The 24,985-nt window shown below is 39.2% G+C and overlaps 1 protein-coding gene across 4 annotated transcripts; it reads left to right on the top strand.

Moving 5' to 3' along the window:
• The first annotated feature begins 464 nt into the window (after positions 1 to 464).
• LOC111816793 (ovomucoid-like) lies at positions 465 to 10,815 on the top strand. 4 transcript variants are annotated; one of them, XR_002821127.1, is made up of 4 exons: positions 465 to 795; positions 2,950 to 2,975; positions 5,012 to 5,142; positions 10,628 to 10,815. XR_002821127.1 is itself a non-coding variant. In XM_023715384.1 (4 exons), the coding sequence occupies exons 1-4, from the start codon at positions 1,730 to 1,732 to the stop codon at positions 10,312 to 10,314; spliced, it is 246 nt and encodes an 81-aa protein (XP_023571152.1). In that variant the 5' UTR covers positions 1,615 to 1,729; the 3' UTR covers positions 10,315 to 10,366. The 4 variants fall into 4 exon arrangements, 2 of the variants coding, with proteins under 2 accessions (XP_023571152.1, XP_023571151.1); XM_023715384.1 differs by lacking the exons at positions 465 to 795; positions 10,628 to 10,815 and adding exons at positions 1,615 to 1,784; positions 10,281 to 10,366; XM_023715383.1 differs by lacking the exon at positions 465 to 795 and adding an exon at positions 1,633 to 1,784.
• The last annotated feature ends 14,170 nt before the right edge of the window (positions 10,816 to 24,985 follow it).

Consider the following 24,985-nt stretch of genomic DNA (forward strand, 5'->3'; position numbering starts at 1 on the left):
TTAGGGACTACCTAATGGACTCTATCGGATTATTTTGCTAAATTCACACACTACAGTCCTTAACAGGCAAGAGCAGCCAGTTGACAGCTCCTTGCCTCCTGTGGACGTGCTGGGTATCGTGTATCAGCAATGAGGAGAGTAACAAAGACAAGCCTCAAAGACAAGCAGTTCAGGGCTCTGCTATGGTTTATACCTAGATGTCTCCCCAAAGCCTCATGGTGTTGTGGAAAAAACTGAATCAACAGTAGCCAAGAGCTCAGGAGAGAAAAGGAAATTTTGTTGAGGTTAGTGGGCCCCAAAGGAGTAATCTCCAAAGTCTGAGAGGGTGGCGATCACAGAGCTTATCTTATTTATAGAGTGGTCAGAAGTTACAAGAACAAGATGAACCAGTCAGCTGAAGGTTATGGTACAGTGGCTTTCTTGTGGTGAGCACAGTTGTACGCAACAAAGTTCTTTTCAGCACATTCACAGAAGTTTAACTTTGATGACAATTCACATGATTTAGCTGCGTTCTTTAACAGAGAACAGAATGATTGTAACTTTGTTGAAACAGAAGCGCTGTAACTAACTTACTGTTAAGAGGAGTTGTCTGAGTGGAGAAAAACAAGTCACTGGAGTGTGACCTAGAAGGCCCTGTCTTCCTCCCTGCTACTCCTTTTCCCTCCATGTGGGCAGCTTTTCCAGTCCAGCCTTCTCTACTGTTCTGTTTCTTCTCTGGAGCTTGCAGACAGACCATAGCCTGAAACATGCGCTAAAGCAAACCTGAAGTCCTAAAAGCAGAATTTCCTCATCCTGGTAAGAATTGGGAAACACAGAATGAGAATCCAAACTTCTTGGTTCAATCTTTTTATTCCTTGCTCTAGAGAAGGAACTGTCTATTCTAAGATATTCCATCTCTGTTATTCTGAGAAGAACCTGGTGTCCTTGGGAAATCTGAGAACAGCTTTTATTTTTGTAAAGACTCCTTTCTTTTAGAGACAAACCTGATTTTCTCATATTTTTACCTTAATAACATGAATGGCTGATTTTATGTGATCTCCAGTTCTCATCCCTGTCACTCAAACCTGGTGTTTTAACAGAATAACACCTAATAACTTGAAGTTTGCATGGTTAGCTCTGATTATTTCTTTAATGCTTTGTGTCAGATATGAGATGGTAAGTTCTATGTCTAGGAAGACAGAGGTATAATAACAAAGACTGACCCCAACAAGACATGACAGTTCCCTCTGGAGAATAAAGGTGGAACCATCTAGAGATTCAACCCTATAGTGTAAATTTTGTTGTCCCTTTTCTAATAGTTCCCTACTCTGGACATACTGAATGAGAATCAATGTTGAAGGAATCAGGAACAGAGGGTGAGAGCACATAGAACTTGAAAAATCTCCAGAATTACTGATTCTCAGTTAATTTTTTTCACATTTGTTTCCTCCTCATAGTTAAAGAACAGAGTATACTTCTATGGGACTGAGTAGTAATAAAACAATAGTAAAGAATACTATAGTAGCACAGTTTTACAGACTATTTAAAACAAAATCTATTCTGAAAGTCCTCTTAGTCTCTGATGACCTGTGACTTTGCTTGTGATGTCACAAGTGAATGGATCACCTCATAATGACTTCGTAATGGGGTCTGGCGTTCTCATAATAGGACTCTTGGCCTTGGTTTCTAGGAACACAGAGCGTAGTACCGTTCATGAAAGGAACCAGGTAGACGAATCATATTGCTCTTCATGGAGAAGATGAAAAACTTCTTTCTCGTTATCCTGGTTACTGGCTGTTTCTATTGTAAGGATTTATTGAAGAATCTTGAGGAAACAAAAATCATTTGATCTTCTAGGGGTGGTAGCTAGCCAATAATAGTTGCTGTTTAGATGTAAGAATTCCTGAAACTTAATGTTTTCCTCACAGTTAAGAAATTCTTTACCTCAACTAGAGCAACTGTCAATGGTTCACTGGTTAACACTGGCTTAGACAATTTCAGACTTGAGATATTTCGAGGATTAGCTATAAGAGTTATAATCAATATCTGGCAAATAATTTGGCCTCCTCTGTTAGCTAATCAATTTTTGGTTTATTCCCTCTTTCCCATCCCCCCATCCCACTTTTCCACACATTGGTATTATGTGTGTGTACGGGTGTACACACAAATGTGTTCTACACAAAGTCATGTCAGTTTTTGATTTTGTTAATACCAGAGTACGAGTAGGTGTCATGAGATCTTAAGAGAAGAAGAGAAGACTCAGTGTTTCCTCACTCTTGCCAGCTGTGTGACACCAACAACTGAAGTCCATGATGTGAAACTGAATTCACTAGGTAAATGGCACAGGTAGATGCAGGTACAAAGAGACGGTTCGGGTGCAGTAGCTGAAAAATGTCAAGCAGGACATAAAATATGAGAGGGAAGCAAACTCTTACGAGCCTGAGTAAACAAATGTTTACACAGAATTCTAGGCATAAGGAAAAGCTTCTTGATAAGTGGGTATAATTTAGACAAAGGGCCCATTCAAACAGGTGATAATGAGAAAGCAAGGCAGTTGTCTACGATTTCTATGAGCAGGCAGTGAGGATGACTGTGAAAAGCTAGACCTTTCTTTAAAATAGGTTCACATGATGTCTGATTGACCCATCAGTGCATAATACCACTGATTTTAGGAGAATGAAGTTATAATTTACTTCTTTGCTGCCTAAGTTCAGCACCAAATCTGCAAATGGGCTAATGTTGTGTTTCCAGAGAGGCTATTAAAGGTCTCAGGCACAAGGAGAAGGAAACAATATTTAAGAATCAAATACCACAAGATAAACCTTATATGAAGAAATTAATTTTCTGCAAATTTCATGGTTATTAATTTATGTGTGATAATTCAATGGCAACGGCTTGTATTTCACTATTGCATCGTTTTAATTAAGCCTTTAATATCTTTTAAATTTGTAAATATTTTTTTAATTTCAGGTGCTTTTGGTGACCACGCAATTAAGGTCAGTTTACCATTTTCTGTGTAAGAATCATTTTTCCAGTCTTAGTTTAATAGGATTTGGATTAGTTTGAAACATATTAAACCATTATAAAACTGCCACTATTTGGCCATTTTCAACCATCACTATTATCCAGTTCAATCTAAGTAGCTCTGCAATATACATTTGAGGTAAAACCAAAAATGATCCTCCTGCCTTTTCTGCTCACTTACGTCTTTGTGTACCACTGATGATTAAAGCTCCAGTTTAGTTTTCTTCTCTCCCTCCAATTTCATTGTGTTTTGTGAAGTCTAAGCTCTTCTCAACTTTTGCCCATGTTGTTGCAATAGGCATTTGATGTTCTCCTTACATTTAATCTGATCCAGGAGTTGGCACACTAGGGCTGTATGTCTTGGAAAAGTAGAGTTTCTCTTGGAATGCAGGTGTGCCCCTACATTCGTGCACATTTTATCTTTGACTGCCTTTATACTAGGACAACACAGCTGAGTAGTTGCAACAGAGGTCAAATGGTCAAAAGAATCATAAAATATTTATTTATATTTATTTATTTGTTTGCCAGTTAGTTAGTTAGTTAGTTAGTTAGTTAGTTAGTTAGTGCAGGGTCTTGCTATGCAGCTCCTGTCTCAGCCTCCTCAGCTCTGGAATGACAGGCGTGTGCCACCACGCCCAGTTTCGTGGGATGGCACTGGGCTGGCATGGTGTGAGGTACCGGGATTGAACCCGGGTCCTTGACAGACAAGCACTTAGACAGTCAGGCTATATTCCCAGCCCAAGATATTTATGAACTTGCTCTTAAGATGAAAAGCATACTGACCTCTGTGCTAGTCTTATTATCTTTCTAATATGTAAATCTGAATGAGACTTCTTATTTAAAACAGTGATTCCTAGTGTCAAGATAAAATTTTTATATGTTTAAAAATTACCTTTTTCAGCTTTTCTTACATTTTATTTTTTGTTAGAATGTGTTCAAAATGCATGAAATTTATATTGACCACAAAGTACATGTACATAATCCATCTTGATTATTTTTTATTTCTCTTTCCCTTCCCATCCAATTCCTTTTCTTGGACTTAAATATTCTCCCAATTTTCATCATTATTATTATACTTATTTTTCAAAATCATCTAGAATTTATTGTTCAGCCTCTTGCTCCCTGAGAGAACTACCCTTCTTTCATCTTAGAGTCTTGTTAACTTAAACTATTTTTAAATAGTTTAACTCAAGTTTTTGTGTTTTATGTTAATAATTTCCTCAGATTCAGTATCTTTTAAGTTATTAAACATATGAGTGTACTCATATCCAAGTTAAAAAGCCATTTGCGTTGCTGTAACTGGGATCACCAAAATCTTATGTAAAAGAGAATAACCTAACACTCTGTATAAGTGGATGTACTGTAATGTGAGGTACTTGGAGCCGCCAGTGCGGTCTTCTCAACTGCTTGTTTTGCAATGCTCAGGAGCTGCCCAAGCTGCCTCTACCTAATGATAATATTCTCATACTCAAGATCTTCTAAGTCCAGTTTAGTCCAACTTGTAAAAGAGGAAAGCAAAGGACAGTGGGGGAGAAAACTAGGAAAATTTGAACCAGATGGCTTTTGCTCTTATTGGCCCAGAGCTCTAGTCCCCAGAAAACGGAACTACTGCTGACGCCAGAGCAAGACCACGTGGTGTGTCCTGTTCCAGGTTGCAGAGTGAAGTGAGGGGAGGGGGGTGAAGGCCGAGCGTGACCTCAGAAGCTCTGCACAGTGCTCTTGGTCACTCGCACATGGTGGTTAGCTATTTCAGTAACTCCTTAGCAAAGGTTTCCTTCCTTGTTCCCCAGTTGTCTGGGTGAGAGGGCCTCGGTTGCCCTCGAAGATGGCTCTCTCTAAAGCCCTGGCCGCTAATTTTTTTCATAAAAAGTTTTGATGTTTGCGATTTATGAAAATTTATCAGAATGTCCTGTTCTCTTTGCACAAAATAAAACACCCAACCACTTATATTAGAAGAAATAAAAGATCATTGTAGGATAGAGAATGTGACCTGTGAGTTTTCTTTTAGACCATTTCGTGCGAAGCTTATGAAAGAGAGGATGAGCAGGAGAAGCACACATGCTCCATTCGACTCAGCCCGCTGTGCGCCTCCAACAATGTCACGTACCCTAATTCCTGCGTGTTCTGCTTTGCCAACATGTAAGTGAGAACATAAAAGCAAGCCCAGACCTCTCCTTTGAGAATCTAACGTATAGATCCTTCGCAGCTGTCTGATAGTCAGTGTTTTGAAAAAACATGCGCGAGCACCTTAGGATGTGGTTCTATAAGCTAAAAATGATGCAACATGAGGCGGAGCCTGAGACAAGTGAGGGTGATGGGGAGCGAACAAACAGCAGAGCGAGTCCCTTCTCCAGATCCAGAAGAGAGGCCTCCCTACCTCTCCTTTGACCATGAATTTCAACGTGATATTCTGGGGGTGGGGATTTTGTTTCTAAAACCTTGGAAAATCTGAGCTATTGGAAACATCACCCTTTACAAGACTTCATAAAGCCAAAAGTCTTAGCATTCAAGGTCAGAAGAACCTTGGTTAAATCCTGCTCCTGTGGTTCAGTGATATTGGAAAAACCACCCAGCTCCTCCAAAACTCAAGTTCTTAGCTCCATATCCAATGTTATACTTCCACTTCCCTCACCAAATATGCTGCTTCTGAAGTGGCCCTTCTTCCTGATATTTTCAAACACAGGAAGCTCTTTGCTGTTTTGGAAAATTTGACCCAGCTGACCTCCCTTATAGGAATATTTTCCTCCTGCTTTTCACAAGGCCAGTGCATTTTGCATCACTTAGACAGTATCTGGTCATTATCTTCCTTGACAATCCTATATACAATAAAGTCACCTCTGTATTTTCCATATTAATCCTTTCTCCTTCCTTCTTAATATTTATCATAACTCCAAATTTTTAATAGTCTATTTTTCTATCTAGGTCTTTTTTACCATATTCTATCTCATGAAGTCAAAAGGTATCTATTGTATTCCCAGCATTTAGGATAGTACCACTATCAAATAATCCCCTGGCAAGTATGTGTTAAGTAAATACATCAGATGGTTCTCAGGAAAGTGAATATAATACTGGATATAAAATATATTTGTAAAATTAAAACACCCTTTATAATTAATTTTTTAAAATTTTACCATTTTTTATTTTGGCTCAATCTTTCAGAATGGTGATTAAGAGTGAAGGCTCAAAACCCCATATAGAGAGTGGAATCTCAGCTTTTCTGTAAACAACATGATTTAGGACAGATGACCTAAACTCTGGAATTACCACGGAGGTCATTTAAGTGGGTTTAAAAAAAATATTGCATAAAGAAGTCTTAACATAGTGTGTATCATATAGCAGGCCCTTAATAAGTAATAGCTTGAGTGACCTTGTGTTGCTACCAGCTAGAGATCCATTCATACCAACTTTCTAACGACTGAGGGTTCTCCTGAGATGTGGCACTTTGAATACTAAAATAGAGCCAGCACAGACAAAACAGAACTCTTGGTCACTGTACCATCAACTTCCCTTTATAGTCAATACCCTCTAGTACAGTACATTCCATAATCGTTCACTCAGATTAGATAATCTACAACATAAATACCCTCAGCCAGTACAACAACATATTCCAGATCATCTCAAGGCTTTGATCTCATAGGCCTCTAACTAATCTCCACTGTGGTCCTAATTCAGTGATTCATGCAGATGGATTTCCCAGGATGCAAAGAAACTATGCCATAAGATTCCTTCTCCTTCCCCAAATTTAGGATTAGCGCTCTACTTTCATCCTTACTTCAAGCTACTGTCTACCTTACTGAGATCTCAAAATATTTGGAGTTACAATATATTAAGAAGAAAAGAGAAAAGACTTGATATAGAATTAAAAACTTCTTAGTGTTAAAATTTATCCTTAGGATTTTAATTTCAATAAATGGGTAAATAATAAATGTATTTCTTTAAAGTGCACAACTAGTGGTCTTCAATATCTTTGCAGAGTTTTACAACTGCCACCACTATACATTCATGCACAAGGTTTTTCATAAGCATGTATTGCTTTTTCATGTGTAAACCTAAGAGTGAGTTGCTGGGATTTATGGTAAGTTTATGTTAAACATTTTGAGAAACCACCAACCTGGTTTCCACAACCCTTGCAAACCTGTATAGTAACACTAGCTGAATTTGAAGGTTCCAGTTGTGCCACATCATCACTAACACTTGTTATTGTCCATCTTTTTAAGACATTCATCTTCTTGATGATAATCATCTTACTGGGTATGAAGAGGTACCTCATGGTTATGACTTACAGTTCCCTAGTGACCATGTTTTACTGTTATTTTATGAGCCTACTATCATTTTTACATAGCTTATTTGGAGAAATGCTTCAAATACTTTGCTCAATTTCTAATCCAATTGTCCTTTTACTATTAAACAGTAAGAGTCAAACTGTAAGTTTTTACTCAATACAAGTTCCACATGAAATGCATATTTCCAATCATTTTTCCCATTATGTAGGCCATGTTTTCATCTTAATAGTGATGCCTTACGAAACACAGACAATTTCATATTTTGATGAAGTCCAACTTACTTTTATTGCTTGTGTTTTTGGTGTGATAGCTAAGAAAGCATTGCTTAACCCAAGGTTATGAAGATTCACTCACGTCCTCTGAGCTTAGACTCTATAGAGTTGCAGATTTTTTTTAAATTTATTTATTTATTTATTTGATACAGGGTCTTGCTACACAGCTCAGACTTGTAGTGATCCTCCTGTCTCAGCCACCCCAGCGCTGGGATTACACGCATGTGCCACCACGCCTGGTTTCATTGGCCAGCATGGTGTGACTGGGGTTCCAAGGCCAGCATGGCATGTGGTACTGGGGATCAAACTCGGGTCCTTGTGCTTGTGAGGCAGGCTCTTAGACCACAGAGCTAACTCCCCAGCCCAGAGTTGCAGATCTTACATCTAGGTTTTGTGTTCATTTTAAAATTTTGTTGCTGTTATTTTTATTGTTATGAGGGTATTAGGAGAGTTTGGCTTTTATTTTATTTCTTTTTTGTTTTGTATATGACATGAAGTAAAAACCACGATTTTATTCTTTTGTGTGTACCTGTTTCAGCAACATGTTAAATTCTCTATTGAATTGAGAATTGTCTTTTGAATTGTCTTTTCAGTTTTTTGGAAATTAATGTTGTTTATTTCTGGACTTTAGTTCCAGCAATGGATATTTCTTTTTATATTAATACCATATTGTCTTGATTACTGCATTTACTGTTAAATTTAGGAATCAGGAGGTAGGAGTTCTCTTTTTCAGTTTGGCAATTCTGGGATCCTTGTTGAAGGTCTTATTAAAGAATAATGTACAGATGTATTCAGCATAATCATTCTGAGAATAAAATACTAGGAAAAATTAAATGGTCTACTAATAGATAGTTTCAATAATTTATAGTATATCCACATTTAATACTTCCTATTAAATAGTTCATAAGTATAGTTGTGTTACTGTGAATAGCAACATGATTAATATCAATGTGCTGATACAATAGACTTTACTAGCAAGAAGTCCTGTATCTCCCAAGACTTCTATTTCCCAAAGAGCTCTATCATCTTCAAAGATAACTGAGAGAAGTTCAGATTTCTCATACAAAAGCTGCTCCTTTGCCATCATGGAGCTGCCCTCAAATATCCTTGTCTATGACACTTCCGATGTTTAGTACACCAATACATAACTGCATATCTTCTTTTTATCTCAGGCCATTTGAGAGAGCCCTTCTTATTCTCAGGCCTATCATTTCAGAAGGAGTTCATACATGAGAATTACCCAAAACCCAGACTGTCACACTCACCTCCTTTGGCCTACAGTTGCCTTCTCCTCGGGTGATCAAGGCATTCCAAAGCTGAGAGGAGGGGGTGTTATGTTATCATAAGATGCTGGGGGGTGTCATGTTATCAAGTTCTCCCCAAAGAGAACTTGGTGCTGGCTGCACTGCCCCCTCAATCATTCAGGCTCCAGCACAGGTTCTGTCTTGCAGTTCATTTCTGCCTCTTGGAAGAGTCAAGGTTGATACCCCTAAGCACAGCAAAGCTCTCTAATTCTACATAAAGTATGAGCAGATTTTAACCAAATATATTTATAATATACTAATAAAAATACAATGTTACAAAAGGAATATATGATTAGAAATGTTTATTTTGGTGCTGGAAATCAAACTCAGGACCTTGTGCCCACCAGGTAGGCACTACACCACTAAGCTATATTTCTGGCCTTAGAAATGTTTTGAAACATATAAATACATAGGATTTTAGAGTAGCAGTTATTACATACTGTTCAATGTACTTGGCACTACACAAGAATAACCTCATTCAGTATTCACAACAATGCTACAAAGTAAGCATGACCGCCGCTTCCCGTGTCACAGATGGTAAAATTGAACCTCAAGGAGATTTAGGAAGGTAGCCAACTATCATAGTTTATAAGGGGAGAGATAGACAAATTTGGAAATTTGACTCTCAGGACCCATTATCATATCTCCTGGTTAGAATTCTGTGTTTATACAGAATTGTAGGCTTTTTCAAACACTGTATATTGGCCTGAGTATGTAGCTCAACAGTAGAGTTCTCTTAACTGGTAAGACCCTCTATTTGATCCCGACAACTTTGAATCTTTTTCTGATGTTTTGTTTACAAACCAAGAACTCGCTTTCCTTAAAATTTCTATTATGATTCAACTAGGCTAAGAGGAAGAATGTTTAAGGAGCACCTTGTAGGTTCCAAATGCTGTGGTAGGATCAGAGAAAGCAAAAGAAACAACAGAAAAAGCAAAGGAAAAGAACAAAATACTATTGCTTTCAGACTATTCTAATAATGTGTGATTATAAGCCTGCTGTTAGAAAGTAGCTTCCCAAATAGGTCCCTATGCAACCTAAACCAATACTTCATGGTTGGCAGGGAAGACATACTCCCTCTTACATATAAAAAAGAAAAAAATCTCCAAAATACTTAAGCTTGCTCAATGTCAAATAGGAGGTATTTCCAGAAAACTAACAATGTTTTGACCATTTCAAAGTAACTCCTAGATGACTATTGTTAATTTTTAATGGGCCATTCTTGTATTAAATATATAAACAAATGTCCACTGACCATAATTTAGTATAAAATATAGTCACTGGCTTGCTATTATGTTTCTGCTGATGAAGGCAAATATTTTTCACTTACATTTTCCATACTCTAGTGTTTACCTTTTTCTTGGTCATTAGGGCCGTTTCAGCCCATAGAGCTGAACCTCAAACTGTTCTTATCTCAGCAGCTACCCAAAGTTGTGCTGCTTTACATCCTGATTCTGGTTCACAGAAGTAAAAAGATTTCTTCAAAGTGCCTCAGCAAGCCAGTTTATCCTCTTTCTACTTCTTCCATACAGGTTTGCACATTTTCTAAACACTCCAATAGGATTACAAAATAGTGGGGCTTCCCGGGTGAAAGGGTGCGGTGAAATGAGAGGAAAAACTCTGTAGCCGTGGAAAGTTTGTTAGTCAGTTTACAAATAAAGCACTCTCTTCCTGTAAAATCTGTATTATAGGACATCTAGGCTAAGAGAAAGAAGGGTTATATTCCATACAAATGACCTCTAACATTTGTGTCAATCTCTCTTAGAGCTTTGAATAATACTCTTACAATTCGATATGGAGGAATATGCAGAAAAGAACCAAAATCTTCAATATGAGATGAGTTTTCTTCATTCGTGATGAACGAAACCTCTTGAACTAAGTATTGTCTTTCCTTCGTAAAGTGGAATTTGTTGTGTTGTCTTATTTTTTCTAAACAATAAAAATTTTCCTGTGGAAATCTCCTTTGACATGGGGTACATTTAATGAGATGTATGAGATCAGTGTTTAACTATAGACATGAAAACTAAATAGAAAGTAACTCTTGAGTCTATCAAGTCACAGTTTAATAGGCTATTGAAAGATGCAGTCATATATTCAATAAAATGTAAATTCTTATGAGATTCAGAGATATGGTTGGACTCTTGACCTTCAGTGGTAAACTAAGGTAAATTTTTGTACTTGTGTAATTTCTAATTGAACAAGGAAACAAGAAAACACAATTATTAAAAAATATAAAATACGAGAGATAGAAAAACAAGCCACAGTATACAGGAGTCGATGTTGGCCTCGGCACAGGTCTGGGCTTTGACATTCTCCTGTTCAAGGTCAACAACTTCATAAAATAACCAATCTGTGACTGTGATGAATCACAACTCTAATGCTATACCATGATCATGGCTGGTAAAAATGAACAACAGCACACATGAACATCATCCATGCCACAAAGTACCAGGCATCTCTTTATCTAGGCTATTATCACTCTTTGCAGCTGCTGCTCAATCACAATCCTTCCTTTAAAGATATCCAGTCATAAGATTGCTCTGATCTGTTTGGAGCAGCCATACACTCATGCAAAGCAGAGCCTTACTTCCCAATACTCTCTGTGGTTTCCCGGGGTGCATATTCATTCAGGTTACAATGAATAATAAACTCAACATGTTCACCTCTTGGTGTACACCTTGAGACGAAGTATCCAACTAGCACCTTAATATGGTTCATGTTCCTATGGTTCCTATGGTTCCTATGGTTCCTATGGTTCCTATGGTTCCTATGGTTTCCTATGGTTCCTAGCACTTCTAAAAGGAGATCCTTTCAGAATGTGAGAGCTCTAGGACTGAGAACTTGGCCTGACCCAAAAGGTCTCTAAATGCTGAGAGGCACTTGCTGTCATTATTTTCTTCTAGTGCTGAGTAAATTACACTTATTACCAACAATATACCACCCTGTTTCTTGCTAGGTTTATACTTGCCACCATGTCTAGAACATCCCTATTTGTATATTAGTATAAGTGTACAAAGGTCCTGAAATGTACTGGAGAGCCCTTCCTAGTGAAGAATTGACTCATCTATAATGTGACTATTGTTCCTATGAGAAACATGCTGCCTGTGGAGGTCAGTGGCTATTATATCCATCCCTCTGTTTGTTTCCAAGCCCATAATAGATATCAGTCACCAAAGGCAGCACACACCATTGACCTGGATGTGGCCCCAAAATCCTTCTTCAACAAAGCAACAGACGCTTGATTTTGCCATCAGATTTGGCATGAAAGATAGAATCTCTTCACCATTCTGCCCTTACCTTTTTCTTTTTAAAACTAAGGAGGCTTCATGCTTGTTGAGATGAAGTATCCAACTAGCACATTAATATGGTTCATTTTCCTACGGTTATAGCCGTGCTCTGGTGACCTGTGGTACCCTCCTAGCACTTCTAAAAGGAAACCCTGTCAGAATGTGAGCTCCAGGACCGAGACCTTGGCTGGGCCCAACAGGTCTCTAAATGCTGAGAGGTACTTGCTGCCATTGTTTGCTTCTACTACTGAGTAAATTACACCCTCTAGTGGGGAAACCTCATTATTACCATATATTGAGAGGAAGTGCAGTGCCTTATACCTGTCCTCTCCAGTACTGGTGAGACTACCCCCTTTAGAAAGAAAGTGTAGTGCTCCTAAGTGTCAAAATTAAAGTTATCTTACACATTTTGAGTTTTACACTCAAAGTGACTGAAAGGCACAAGAAGAAACAAAAGAGGTAAAGAGACAGAGGATTATTAGCTCCTCTAGCTAAAAAACCTAAAGGCATCTGATTTCAAGAATGACTGTGTCAAAGGTCAGCAAAACAGCAAAATTTTTGCAACACATCTCCTTTTCCATCTCCTGGATCCATACACTCTTAATGTCATTTTGATTCTCATAGAGGCTTTACCTACCCTAGTTACAGACTCTGGCAGATTAACTAGTTAACTAGTTTGGCAGCAGAGAAATTTCCTTTTCCAAAATGCTAACAAAGGTTTGAGTCTTGTTTTAGTTGGCTTATTCAAAAACCAGTTAGAGTTACATGCATTCTTAGCCCACATTGAAATGGGCTGAATTACAAGGCCCCCACAACACCCAGATGTAGTCAGTCCTTTCCTATGAACTAGAAAAGGATAAAAAATTGTTCCCCCAAGCAACACTAATGTGGTACTTCCATAAACAAAAGGAATACAGGTCAACAGAACAAAGGACCATACTTTGTGCTATCTGAAGCCAGTCTCTTCCTTCTCAAGGATCTATGCATTCTCCTTGCACCTGCCTCTTCTCTACTTTTCTTCCAATACTACAGTCAACACTTTTGTCTATATTTATGATAAAATAGTTATGAGTGTCGCAGGCAGCTAAATTAGGTGGAAATATTATAGGCAGTCAGACAGGGCTAGGCAGGCCCTCAATGAGACAGTATGGAGGACAGAGTGACTTTGAAACTTTAGAAGAGACAGACACTCCCATTTAGGCAGACCTTAAAAGAGTAAAAAAAAAATGCAGCCACATAATTCCCTAGGGATGAGCATCCGGGTTTGAAATTCTAAATAGGTATTAATCACCATGAAAGAGCACTAAAGAGTCACTAACCCAACCCCCAACAGGAAGAGACCCTGTCTTGTATTCATGCCCTCTTGCTATGTGACTTGCTTCCTCATTTGGTACTGAATTTAATCAATTTTATCTGAGTAACAGCTGCTTGTAATCTCATTGGTAGACCATAGTTTTGTCCCACCTCATGCCAACCTAAGCGAGTTCCTGAGTTCTTAACCTTAGACTTGCCTCACCGCATGGTTTTACACTATAAAAGTCCCTGGAAGAGACAACTTCCAGGGACAACATGCTCTGGCCCATCCTCTGTACCTCTCTTAGACAGAAGCTTTATTTCCCCCAATAAATAAATTCTGCTCTTAACCTCCATTTTCTCCTAAAATTCATTCTACTGTTTTAAAGAAAATTAATTTATCCCAGGTAACTTTCAGGTTGGGATTTTCTTCCTCCTATATCACAAGGACCTCAGAAGCTAAAACACTATATTTTAGTAGAAGGTATGGAAATGTAATCCAGACAATTGAACTTGCTTGGAGCCTCTCTTTCATTCCCAAACAAAAAGTCTTGACTTCTATTCCACAAACCATAGACAGTTTGATGCCTTTCTAATTTCAGAAAACCCTAGGGGTGGGGCTGGAGAGATGGCTCAGTGGTCTAAAGCACCTACTTGGAACAAGCTTGGCAAAGTACAGGGACCACGGTTCGATCCCCCAGCACCACATGCCAGCCAGCTGTGCCCCCTGGTGGGCTGAGCTGGCCACACACACACACACACACACACACACACACACACAATAAATAAATGTTAAAAAAAAAAAAAAAAAAAAAGAAAACCCTAGGGGATTTATGAACCCTTGTTCTGTACCCCTAATTTTGTAAAGTTTTCCATTAGCCCTTCTTTCTACCTCTGCTACTGATATAGGGGAAGTGAAACTCCTGACCTGACCTAGACAAGTTCATGTTCTCTAAAATCAAAGAATGAATTTTAGGAACAAACAGAGGTTGAGAGTAGTATATTTATTGGGAAAGAAAGCTTCTGTCTGAGAAGGACAGAAGGGGGACCTGAGCAGGTTGCCCAGGAAGCTGTCTCTTCCAGGTTATTTTTATAGGGCAAAATCATATGGGGAGAAGGTGGAAAAAAATGGGAACTCACTTAGGTGGACATGAAGAGGGACAAATCTATCATCAACCAATGGGATTACAAGCACCATGGCTCAGGTAAAATTGATTAAGTCCAGGACCTAATGGGGAAGCGAGTCACATAGCAAGTGGGCATGCATGTAGAACAGGATTTTATCCAGTATCCAGCCAGTAGTAGTCCAATTAATGATTCTTCCTGGCTTACTCAGGGTGATGATCAATCCCAGATGCTAATCTTTGAGGGGGTCAGCATTTGTTTGAGCTTTGGTGTTTAGGTCTGGCCTACAGAGGGAGTATCCATTCCTCTTACAATTTTAAGGTATCTTGTCTTCTGTGTTATCTCCTTCGAAGGCCTAGCCCTGTCTGACTGCCTATAATATTTCTATCTAACTCAGCTACCTACAGCATTCCCCCTCTCTGAAGAAGTAACCTGAAGTGCCATGAGGGAAACATGGGTGATGACCACTCTAACTTCTTCAGGCTGAAAGGGATCATAGTTGTTGATCTGCAATCAGATATACTCTTCAGAGGTTCTACATAAAGATCCTTGATAGATAACAGGCATTTTAATCTTGGGTAGACGTATAACTTTGAATCTGGAGAGACAAAACCAAAGAAACAATTAAGTATGCATAGGCCCAATAATAATATCAACAGGAAGACTATGAATGCAGTCAACAAAGGTTTCCACCAAGAGGAGCTAATAATGGCTTACCATAAGGATAATGAGTTCAAGGTCCCAGGGGCTTCAGAGTCTGACATATCATTGATTTGTTATCTAATATCTTGAACAGCTACTGCAATATTTGCAGAAGAATGAGGAATGTTCACATAACATTCAGCTTTTATAATTGCACAAGTACCCCCTTGTGCTGTTGTTTCAGTGTCTAATGCCGTCTGATTTTGGAGGACAGCCTGTCTCATTCATTTCACTTCTTCATTTAAAAAAAAGAGAGACTAGCTGTAGTATTATTTAAGGCCCGCTGAGTATAGTTGGTTAAGGCCTCAATGTGTTGCATGATCTCTTCTAGCCCTAGAGAAGGGATAAAGATAGAGGCCAAGTGATCGTACCAGTGAAACATGCTTCTGGACCATCGATATTGTAGATGGAGTAAATTTTCAGGTTTGTCAATACTTTTGACACTCCTGCCTTGAAACCATACAAACCCTAATGTGCATCTCCCTATCCATCCAGGGGGTAGCCAGGGCCACAAATTGGTCCCACAAGACCAATGAATGCCATTGGGAACTTTCCTTCTAATTCCAGGAAAATTAAACCAGTCCGTTACAAATAAGTCTTCAGTCTGTAAAGTTATTGTGTGTATATACTATTCAGGGGAAGTCCATCCCAAGTATTTAGTGGAGTTAGGCCAATGAGAAAATGAGCGATTTTTTTTTCCGTTCCCAACATAAAGGGGACTTTCTGCTGAGGTGTCCTATGATGGTGGTCAACCACAGATAATCATCCCATATTTGAAAATAGCCATCTTGATTTCCATGGTTGTTGACCCTCAGGATAGTTATCTTACCCTTTTTTTAGTAGTGGCCTCATTAATGCTCCTAGAGAGGCTTCAGTGACATTGAGGGAAAACATTTGATTATGTCCAGGATCACCAAGAATATAATTTTTAGGCCACTCAAATACTTCATAATGGTGGGCTAAGCTATGAACCACTGAACTCTTCTGCATCTCATTCATATAGACTTGTAATTTATTCCAATCATCTCCTTGAAGTGGGCATACCCACCAAGGAAGTCCTGGTGTACTTGACAAGGGGAGTAAACCATATATCCAGCAAGAGGATTGTTGTAGTGATTCTGAATATTCCTATGTCCACCTTAGAAAAGAATTGCACCCTCCTCTAGGTAGCAAAGTGATTAGTAAAAGGGCTAATAACATCATCACTTATCTGAGGACTTGGCTTTTTTTCTTGAACAGGAATCTTAAGTCTTCTGTGGGCTAGCAGAAGTATTCAGATGGTTGTTCATTTCCAGTGGCAGTTTCTGGCTCCCCAAGTTTGAGTCCAGTGTGATGTATCCAAGAGTCCTGACCTGGTGTTTTGACAGCTGAAGCAGTTAACAGGATCACTGCATATGATCTCTCCCAAGCAGGCCCTAGGTAAGGAGAAGATGAGGGAAGGGATTTTTTTTTTTTTTACCAGTACTAAATCTCCAGGGTGGAATATGGAATTTCCCTTTTCTTTAGGCTAAGTTTCTGTGAGCTGTTGAAGAGTTTGTTGAAATTTAGCCAATGAGGTGATGTGTCTTAGTAAGTCAACTGTTTCTTTTTCAAAGAGAAGCTCACTAGTGAGAAAATGATGCCCACAAAGCATTTCAAATTGACTGAGGCCTAGAATTTGAGATGTATTTCTTAGTTTAATGAGAGCTAAAGGCAATAAGTGAGGCCACTGTAGATGGGTCTCCTGAGCCATTTTATGAAGATGTCTCTTTAGTGTCTCACTTACTTTTTCTACCTTTCCTGATGACTGTGGCATCCATGCACAATGGAGGTGATAGTGAATATCCAGTGCTTGAGAGACATTTGCTGTGACAGTTGCTTTAAAGGAAGGCCCTTATCACTTTGTCAGCTCTGCAGAAGTCCAAATAAAAGGATGACTTCTGAGACTAAGACTCTTACAACTTCTTGTGACTTTTCTGTTCTGCAAGGGAAGGCTTTAACCGAGCTTGTGAAAATATCCACCCAGGCCAATAAATACTAATGTCCCTTACTTTTTAGCATATGAGTAAAATCAAGCTACCAGTCTTCCCAGGAGTATTTACCATGTCTCCACATACCTGGAGGGACAATGGTTTGGTTAAGTGGATTTTTTTTTTTTACAAAATTCACATGTTTTACTTATCTGTTGTATTGTCTGGGAAAGCCCTTTTCTTATGAATAATTTTGAGGCCATCTGCTGGGTCTTGTCTCTCCCCAAAAGAAAGGTCTGGTGCAAAGACTTAATAATTTTCCATTGACTAGTACCAGGAAGGGAAAATTTACCATCATTTGATTATAACCATCCTGATGGAAGGAACTGACACCCATGGGAGAGATCCATTCTGACTAAGAATACTTGGGTCGTATATGATCAAGGGGACCTTCCCAGATCAGAGAAGCCTGAAGGGGGGGGCTATTGAGCAGCCTTTTTCACCTCTGCATCAGCTGTTGATTACCTCAAGATACTTCATCAGTTCCCTTCCTTTTTTGTTTTATTTTTTACTAATTTTATTGAGAAACAAATAGCAATGAGACAGTTTCAAAACTGATCAATAGGACAGTTTCAATAATTAATGCATTGAATATTGTTGTCTTCGTAGTGGTTATTCACAGTAGAAGATGCAGACATGATATCCTGTCCAAACACTATTAGTACAAATCTTACTTCTCATTGAATTAAGAGAAAGTATCTATATATCTATCCTAATTATTTTGTATATACAGATAGAAAATGGTCCTTCATTTGTATCCCCTTTTTTTGTTTAGTTTTGTCAGAGATAGGTACTCCATTGTCATTTAAATATTGTAGGTACATGAATTCAGCAAAATAATCCAATATAGTCCAGTAGTCCATAATAGTAGTGGGTTATCTGTAGGACTGGCAATGTCAGAGGTTGTTGAGTTGAGCCTTTTACAGCTCAGCATATTAATATCACTTTACTTTTTATACTTCATTTTTATACTTTTCTACTGGATGATTAACACCAAGATAAAGCAAGACCCATATAACAAGAAACATAACTTTTGTATCTGACAAGGTCAGTCAAACCCCCTCAAGATTTATCCTGAAACTCTGTACCGCAATTTGTAGATTCTCTGTCAGTGTCAGCCGCCGGTATGAGTCATGGCCATTGCTCGACCAATTTGCTATCTGTGAAAGCCTGAGAGAATGTTTTCTCTCCATGTGACTCTCCTTAGGCACAATCCACATCATCGATAACTTTGATCTGTGGCCCCCATAATCTCCTTGATCAGAAAATTTGGGACACAACTGAGTTATAGGATGCTACATTACAGGTTTTCCCACGTCCTGAGTCCTCACTGACCTTGAAAGGCTAGGGCCAAAATGTTGGCTGTCCTTGTAGCCTTTCTTTTTCTCTAAGTTTTGGTCTGCATACTTAAGTTGTTAATCCTCCAGAAGAGAAGCTTAATGATATTATTACCCTATATCATAGGCAGTTGAGCTTAACTTCACTATCTGTCTGAATATCAAACATCTTAGACATAACATGGAACAGGTATTTTCCATCAAGTATTGATATGTTAAACTTTAAATCCCTACAGAATGTGAGGGAAAAAAATTTTTAAATATTTAAAACATCAATTCCTCTCTGGTGTCCTCAAAAGTGAATTACTGCCACTTTGGAAGGCATATACACAAATAACAAAAGATCATCTATCTCCTTATGATACTTTATGGGAGATCCATTGGCCATCAGGTAATTTCTCTCTTTCCATATAGCTGCATGAGCATGTAATACTAGGAAAGCATATCTTGAACCAGTATAAATGTTGACCTTTTGTCCTTTGTTTTAGGGTCTTGGGCTGTGGGTAGGAAAGAATTGGATTCTTGCCAATTCTTTTTTTCCCCAGCTTTTGGGTTTCCTTGGATATGTTTAATATTTACCTCAATACTAAATATGTTTAATATTTACCTCAAGCTATGAGCTCTGCTAGCTGAGCATTAGTCCCAGGTGCAAGTGAGGAACTTTCAAGAGTCTGATGCAAAGTTACCACAGCATATCCTGCTTTTCTTATCCCATTTTCCACGAAGGAGCGTCCATCCCAGAAAAGAGTCAACTCAGAGTCGGCAAGGGGTATATCTAATAAATCTTCTCTGGCTGCATATGTGTAGAGAATTACCTATTCACAGTCATGTCTGTCAAATTCATTTTCCTCCTTTTCTGGCAAAAAGGTAGCAGGGTTTAAGGAGAAGCGTGTTTTTATTTGAATGGCTGGTCCTTCTAGAAGTAGGGCCTGGTATTTAAGAAGCTGATTGTCTGATAGCCACAGGCTCCCCTTAGAAGAAAGAAGTTTTGCCACATTGTGAGGTGTATATATAGTGAAATCTTTGCCTAAAGTCAACTTGGATGCCTCTGGCACTAAAAGAGCTACAGCTGCCATAGCTTTAAGGCAAGCAGGCCATCCCTTTGCTACAATGTCTAATTCATGACTCAGATACCCTATAGGCTGTCAAGTGGGTCCCCAGTCCTGTGTGAGAACTCCCAAAGCCATACCCCGCCTCTCATCGACATATAAATTGAAATGGTGTCCAGTATGTAGGCTTAGGGCTGGGCATTTAGAAGGTCCTGTTTAAGCTTTTGAAATGCAGCCTGGGAGTCAGGCTCCCAGGTTAAAATATGGGTATCTGCTTTTTTGGGTCTCCTTTATAAGCTGATAAAGGAGTCATGCAATCTCCCATATCCTGGTATCCAAAGATGACAAAAGCCTGTAATTCCTAAGAATCCCCTTAGTTGTTTTAGGGCCTTGGTCTGTGGGTAGGAAAGAATTGGATTCTTTCCAATTCTTTCTTTCCCCAGCTTTTGGGTTCCCATGGATATGTTTAATATTTACCTCAATACTAAAAATTTGTGCTTTAGATTTTTGAGACCTTATAAACTCTGTCTGCTAGGAAATTCAGCAGAGCACAGGTGCCTCAGCTACAAAGCTCTTCCGAGGGGGCACATAAAAGTATGTTACCTACATAGTATAAGACTGTGACCTGGGAGAATACAAAACATGCCAAGTTACAGGAAAGTACTTTCTCAAAGAGGTGTGGACTATCTCTGAATCCTTGAGGAAGCATGGTCCAAGCTAATTGAGAGGCCTGGTCATGAGGATTTTCAAAAGCAAAAAGAAACTGGGAATTTGTATGTAAAGAAATTTTAAAAATCTTTCAAGTCTAACACTGAAAACCTTCTGGCATCTGAGAAAGGAGTATGTATGGGTTAGGTATCATGGGGTGAATGGGCATACCACCTCATTTATCAACCTAAGGTCCTATACTAACCTCCATTCTCCATTGAGTTTTTGAATTCCCAGAATTGGAGTATTGCATGGGCTGTTACAGGGCTCAAGTAAGCCCTGTGCCCTTAGGTTATCAATTATAGGCAATAATCCTTTCTTTACTTCAGGTCTTAGTAGATATTGTCTCTGGTTAGGAGAAACAGTAGAATCTTGGAGATGTATCTTTACTGGAGCAGCACTTATTGCTCTATCTGTTTTACCTTTAGTTCCCATACTTTAGGATTTATTTCATCTCCACAGGGGAAGACAGCATACCTGGCCTAGATGCACATATATCACCATATTTAGACCAGATAAAATGTCTCTCCCCAAGAGAGTTACTGGACTTTCAGGCATGATCAAAAAGGAATATGTAAAATGAGAACCATTCCAGTTTCACCCTAGGGGTTGTGAAAAATATCAAATTACCTCTTCCCCAGTGACTCCCCTCACTGAGGTATGATGGCTACAAGGAAGGCCAGGATGGAAAAGAGGGAGTGAGAAATATGCACCAGTGTCCAGCAATAGGCTGGTTTCTTTTCCCTCTATAGTCATGATTACCCAGAACTCCTCTGTGAAGATGACATTCCGGCCAGAAGGAGAGGGCAGCCAGTGCCCTTCAGTCCTGCTGGACCAACTGGTGGATGGGTCTGAACTGTGAGGCCTTCACTTTAGAGGACAGTCTGACCTCCAGTGGTCACATTTACAGTTAGGGCATGGCCCAGGGAGCCTTTTATGGCAGTCCCTCTTGTGGCGGCCTGGTTTGTTGCGCTGGTAACAGGTAGTCCCCAAGTTCTCCTTGAAGCCCCAAGAATCAGACTTATGGTTTGCTTCTCTTAATGCCACAACAAAAGCAGCTGCTTTTTCTCAATCTCTTTGTTTTCTCTCTTTGGCCTCCTCATCACAGTTATAGAATACTGAAGAGGCAACTTTTACTAACATATCAAGTGTACTATCTGGAACAAAGGCCATCTTTTGTAACTTTTTTCTAATATCAGAGGCTGACTGAGGGATGGACTTATCTTTAAGAATAACTTGTCCCTCTACTGAATTTGGATCTAGGGAAGTACATTTTACTAATGCCTCTTGTGAGCATTCTAAGAAAGCAGAGAGGTGTTCCTTCTTTTCTTGTTGAATTGTTGATAGTTTAGAATAATTGACTGGCTTACTTCTTACCTTTCTTAGACCTTCAAGAACACATGTCTGAGAGCGTCTCCTATTTCAATCTCCCATACAGTTGCCAGGCCAGTAGGAGTCTTAGGTGAAGACTGCTTGGGATCCAGTGAGAACAGATGGTTCCCCTGGCTGTCCATCTTACAGTCTTCTGAAATTAACAGTATGATATTCATCTCCAAATGTAATAGTGGCTTGTAATGCTGCCAGCCTTTCATTAGAAGTCAAAGTTTGGTTTAGAATTAACATTACATCCTCCCAATCTAGTTCATAAGTCTGAGTGAGGCCTCTAAAGACCTCAATATACTAAACAGGATCATCTAAAAATTTTCCAAGATCTGATTTTATCTGTTTTAGGTCATTGAGAGAAAAAGGTACATGAACTCTGAAAGTTCCAAATTGTCCATTTACTTCTTGTAAAGCATATTGTCCCTGAAGAGCTTGTCTAAACTTAACTAAGGATGGGTATAGCCTTATAGAGGGCTCAGTGACAGCTGGTGTAGAAGCCCCATCCTCTGGAGTAGAAGGGCAGGCAGGAGAAACCTTACTTAAAGTAATGGTGGGCGAGGATATGATTAAGTCTGTCCTCAGGCTCCAAAAACATTGGAGAGAAGTCTCAGGCTCTGGGATAGTGGGGGGTCTTAGGATCCTGAGGTCTCTGGTCTCCCTGTGGCTCATGTCTACATTTTTAAACCTAAATGAGGTCTATTTCTTAATGCAAAAAAAAAAATCTGAACATAAGGAATTTCTGATCATTTCCTTCTTTTTTACAATAACTTTCTAGTTGCAAAATAGTATTGCAATTGATACTTCCCTCTGCGTTCCATTTTGGCTCTAGTAGGTACACAGGCCATTCACATGTGAAGAAAAATATTAAATGGCTCTTTTCCAGCATGTATGGATCAAACGTCTTCCAGTGCTTAATGATGCACTCTAAAGAAGTAAGAGACTTTGACTGTGAGACTCCCATAGTCTGGGATGCAAAAAGAGAGTTCTGGATGTCTCCACCTTACCTCTAATTGATTCACCCTCAAGGCATTCCATGAGTAGACCACTCCAGATCAGGTGGATGCTCTTGGAGAGAGGGGAGACAAGGTCTGACCAGTCTATCCACCCTCTAACTGGCATGCAATTTTTGTCTCCCAAGAATCTCACGAACCATGAGAACCATGCAAATTGTACACTTACTTTTCTGGGGATTGAACTCAGGTCCTTGTGCTTACCAGGGTGTACTTACTCTTATTGAATATTTGTCAATATGTTACAGTTGATCTGGTGCCAGTAATGTGTGCAGAGGGAAGCATAACAATTGCATGAAAAGATGAATTGGAAGAAGAACACTTCCCCTGTTACAAAGGTCACTTCTAGATATAGATAGAACATGAATGTAGAACAAGACTTTTTCTAGTAGCCAGCTGGTAGTATTTGGATTAATGATTTTTCCTGGCTTCCTCAGGGTGATGACCAATCCCAGATGCTAATCTTTAGGGAGGTCAGCATTTGTTCAATCTTTGATCTGTAGGTCTGGCCCACAGTGGGAGCATCCATCCCTCCAACAGTTGTAAGGTATCTTGTCTTCTGTGTTATCTCCTTTGAAGGCCCAGCCCTGTCTGACTGCATATAATATTTCTATCTAACTTGGCTGCCTGCAACACTACTGTGGCCTAATTCCCCACAACTTTGGTATGTCTTAGACTTTCCACCTTTATTCCTGAGGTATAGTCAAGGTTACTTGAGGTAACATGTTTTCTGAAGGTTTAATGGGATGGAGGAGGATAATAGCTAACAAAGAGGAAGAAATGAGACAAGATTCTTCCATTGAAAAATGGTGAAAATCAAAATGAAATTTAGGCCAAATGAGAAATGTGTGAGCATAGGCAATAAAGAGGATCAGAGCAGGTCATATTTCAGGGCTGGCTATATCGAGGCTCAGCACTGTCAGGAGTCCAACTTTCCAACTCTGTCCACTGCTTGTCTTTCAATTTCATTAAATTTTGACTTATCATGTCCTGTGGATATTCCACAGACATGACGATGATACAGGGGAATGAAACTTCCAACCTGAAAGGTACCTAGACAAGTTTGTGTTCTCTAAAACCAAAGAATGAATTTTAAGAACAAATGGAGGTTAAGAGCAAAATATATTTATTGGGGGAAAGAAAGCTGTCTGAGAGGGAGAAAAGGGGGAGACCCAAGTGGGTTACCCTGGGAAGCTGTCTCTTTCAGAGATTTTTATAGAATAAAACCATGTGGTGAGGTGGGTCTAAGGTGGAGAATATGGGAACTACCTGAGGTGGGCATGAGGTGAGCAAAACCATGGTCAAACAATGAGGTTACAAGCACCATTGCTCAGATAAAATTGATTAAGTCAGAATCAAATGGGGAAGCAAGTCACAGCAAGAGGGCATGAATGAGAAACTGTTTTTTTTTTTCCTGTTGGGGCTTGGGTTAATGATTCATTCTGGCTCTTTCAAGGTAAATGATACCTATTTAGAATACTAATCACTGATGCCCATCCATAGGGAAGTATGTGGCTGAATTTGTTTACTTTTTTGTCTTGAGGTCTTGCCCACAACAGGAATGTCTGTCTCTTCCAAAGTTAGAAAGTCATCTTGTCTTCTAGGGTGTCTGCTTGAGGACCTAGCCTTGTCTGACAGACTATAATATTTCTATCTAACTTAGCTGCTTATAACAATGAGGAAAATTGGCAGCTACGAACCTCATTCATTCCTAGACTCAGGGTTCAAGGGAAAAAGGCTGGGAGTAAGATAGACTCTGACAGGAGCCGGTGAGATAGCTCAGCAGACTAAAGTTCCTCCTTAAGTGCAATGCAATGGTGGCACCACAAGCTGCATCAGCATCACTCTCAGAGAGGGCTGAGCCAGAGGAATCCAGGCATAGCGGTTCACACCTATAATTCCAACACTGGGGAGACTGAAAGCAGGAGGATCACCAGAGTCAGAGCTGCGTAGTGAGACTCTGCAACAACCACATACATTAACTATAAAAAGAGAGAGCGAGATTCTGATGGCTCAGGCAGATGTCCTTCTAACAAATATGCAACTATAGTCCCTGAACTTGACAAATAGAATGGTTTTTAAGTGTTTGTCTTAAAGTATCAAACCAAATATCAAATTCCAACTTAGAAATAAAGATTAAGCTAAATCTATGTTATTATTCATGCTAAGGAAGTCTATAAATAATATTTAAAATATTTTGCATATTTAAAGAATTACAGC

Source organism: Octodon degus, unplaced genomic scaffold (genome assembly GCF_000260255.1).
Source record: "Octodon degus isolate 3935 unplaced genomic scaffold, OctDeg1.0 scaffold00040, whole genome shotgun sequence".
Lineage (NCBI taxonomy): Eukaryota > Metazoa > Chordata > Mammalia > Rodentia > Octodontidae > Octodon > Octodon degus.